The sequence below is a fragment of the Lotus japonicus genome, chromosome 4, assembly GCF_012489685.1.
Source record: "Lotus japonicus ecotype B-129 chromosome 4, LjGifu_v1.2".
Classification (NCBI taxonomy): domain Eukaryota; kingdom Viridiplantae; phylum Streptophyta; class Magnoliopsida; order Fabales; family Fabaceae; genus Lotus; species Lotus japonicus.
In genome coordinates this window covers 53307139-53309375 of record NC_080044.1, presented here as the reverse complement: position 1 = coordinate 53309375, position 2237 = coordinate 53307139, and the positions used below count along the sequence as shown (strand labels likewise).

At 43.7% G+C, this 2237-nt stretch overlaps 1 protein-coding gene across 1 annotated transcript; it reads left to right on the top strand.

Annotated features, from left to right (window-relative positions):
* Window positions 1–1090: 1090 nt before the first annotated feature.
* LOC130712947 (uncharacterized) lies at window positions 1091–1892 on the top strand. The gene is made up of 2 exons (XM_057562758.1): window positions 1091–1474; window positions 1563–1892. Exons 1-2 carry the CDS (start codon window positions 1091–1093, stop codon window positions 1890–1892), a joined length of 714 nt encoding a protein of 237 aa, XP_057418741.1.
* The last annotated feature ends 345 nt before the right edge of the window (window positions 1893–2237 follow it).

Sequence of the window (2237 nt, the reverse complement as noted above, 5' to 3'; positions counted from 1 at the left end):
CGACACGACAATGATAATAGCAGTACAAAGAAGTATGCCATTCGGGGACGGGTATGGCGAATAAAGAAGCCTTAGGTGTCTGAACCAGTTCCTAGGGGAGAAGTTGAAGGAGAGCTGATACCGGAGACAGTGGTATTGCAGTACAACACGCAGCAGGATGATCATCAATGGGTGGAGCGTTGCGCAACCGCTTCAGTGTTAGAAATGGAAAATGTGGAGGAGCTCCAAAGCTTTTTCAGCTCAATCGGCTTGTTTAATTTCAGGCTCCTACCAATGGGAAATCATGACAGTTAAAGAATTTGAAAATTTGAACTTGAAATTGGTGCATACTAATGCCGAGCAACAAAACGTAGGAAAGGAAAATATACGGAATCTAGGGCCCACGTGTGCTTATTTAGAATCTTATGATTTTCTGTTGGGAAGATCCAAATTTTATTTAAATAAAAGCTTTATAGATTGGGAGGCAGGGGCAATTAAGGAATACTGGGACAAAATTTACCAGGGCACTAGTTCACAGTCAGAAGGATTGCATGAAGTAACTATCAAAAATAATATTCCGAGTCCAGCGTCTTATTCATCGTCAACAGTAGATGCTTGGCCAAGCTGGGACATATAAACAACATTTGACTCAGAGGAGCTGGAAGAGGACGTGCAGAGGGATGCATATGAGCTTGAGCAGAGATTACTGGTTGTAGAAGCGGTGACAATAGTGGTACGCCGACAACGAGGCATACCACAAAAGCTGAAGACACCATTTCAGGTCCATACACCGAAGCTCCCTAGAGGAAGACCACGTAAGGATGCTGGAAGTACAGAAGCTAGTCAGTTGCTTCGGGATGGGTATGACTTGCATCTAATGTCGCTGGATTGGCATAGCGAGGAAGGGGTGAAAACGAGAGCCCGTCCTGCTTTGATAAGAAGTCAATGTGTGGGAATGCTCTTTGACTGTCTAGAAGAAATAACAATTCAAGGTATTGTGAGGAATATTCGGGCAGGTTTTACTTATTGAGAAGTTGTCAGGTGTGTGGGTTACGTGGAATGTGAGAGGTTTGGGTCGTCAAGAAAAAAAAGAAAAGTTCTCAGACATGCTATGGATAGCGTTAAACCTGAGATAATTCTACTGCAAGAAACAAAGTTGTGTGTTGGTCGTGAGGATGTGCTACATGGCAGGCTACGGGCTAGGGGATTAGACATGGTTTTTGTGTCAACCATACAAGCAACAAGAGGTTTAGTTTTATTGTGGCGTAAGGATCGTTTTTCATGCATGCGGGTAATTTATGGGTATAGTTTAGGTGTGGTGGATAGTACGAAAGTGTATGTGGTGTGTAATGTCTATGGGCCTCATGATGTGGCCAGCCGAGCTGAAATATTTCGGAAGATTGGCGGTGCGTTGGATGGAGTAGTGGGTCGGTTGGTGGTGGGGGGATACACGAGATTGAATGATGGGGAGCGTCGTGGAGCAGGAGGGGATACGGTAGGGGATAGTGCATTCAAGGAATTTGTCCAAGATAATTTTTTGATTGATCTACCACAACTGAATGGAGATTTTACATGGTACTCAGGCAGATGGGTTGTGGAGTAGACTTGAACGTAACCTGATTAATGAGGATGCGCTTTTGAGTTTTGATGGTGTACCTCAAGTGGCTCAAGACTGGGGACAATCTGATCATAGAGCGGTGCTTTTGAAATGGGGTGTAAAAGACTTTGGGCCTAAACCTTATACATTCTATAATTACTGGTTGATGGAGGATGGATTGAAGGAGATGGTGAAGGACTGGTGGGGCTCTAATGTTGTGTCAGGATGGTCTGGGTTTGTGGTAATGCATAAATTAAGGGGCTTAAGAGGGCGTATAAGGGAGTGGTATAAGGACAGGGGCCATGGGGTCAACTAGGATTATTTTGTTGGAAAAAAAAGTTAATGATCTTATGGTGCAAATGGAGACGGAGGAGGTTACTAAGGAGCGGAAGAAGGAAAGGTTGATGACTTTGAGGTAGCTGTGGAAAGAGTACAAATTAGAGGAGAGTATGTGGTTACAGAAATCAAGGATGAGGTGGTTAAGGGAAGGGGGCAAAAATACCCGCTTTTTTTCACCGGGTGTGTAAGGACAGGGTTGTCAGGAGGAGCTTAGTAAACTTGAGGGTAAATAATGAGATATGTGAAGATACTGATTAGAATAAGTGTTCCATTTTTAACCATTTTAAAAAAAAATTAAGGCTGGTCCGAGAGGGTGTTTGCA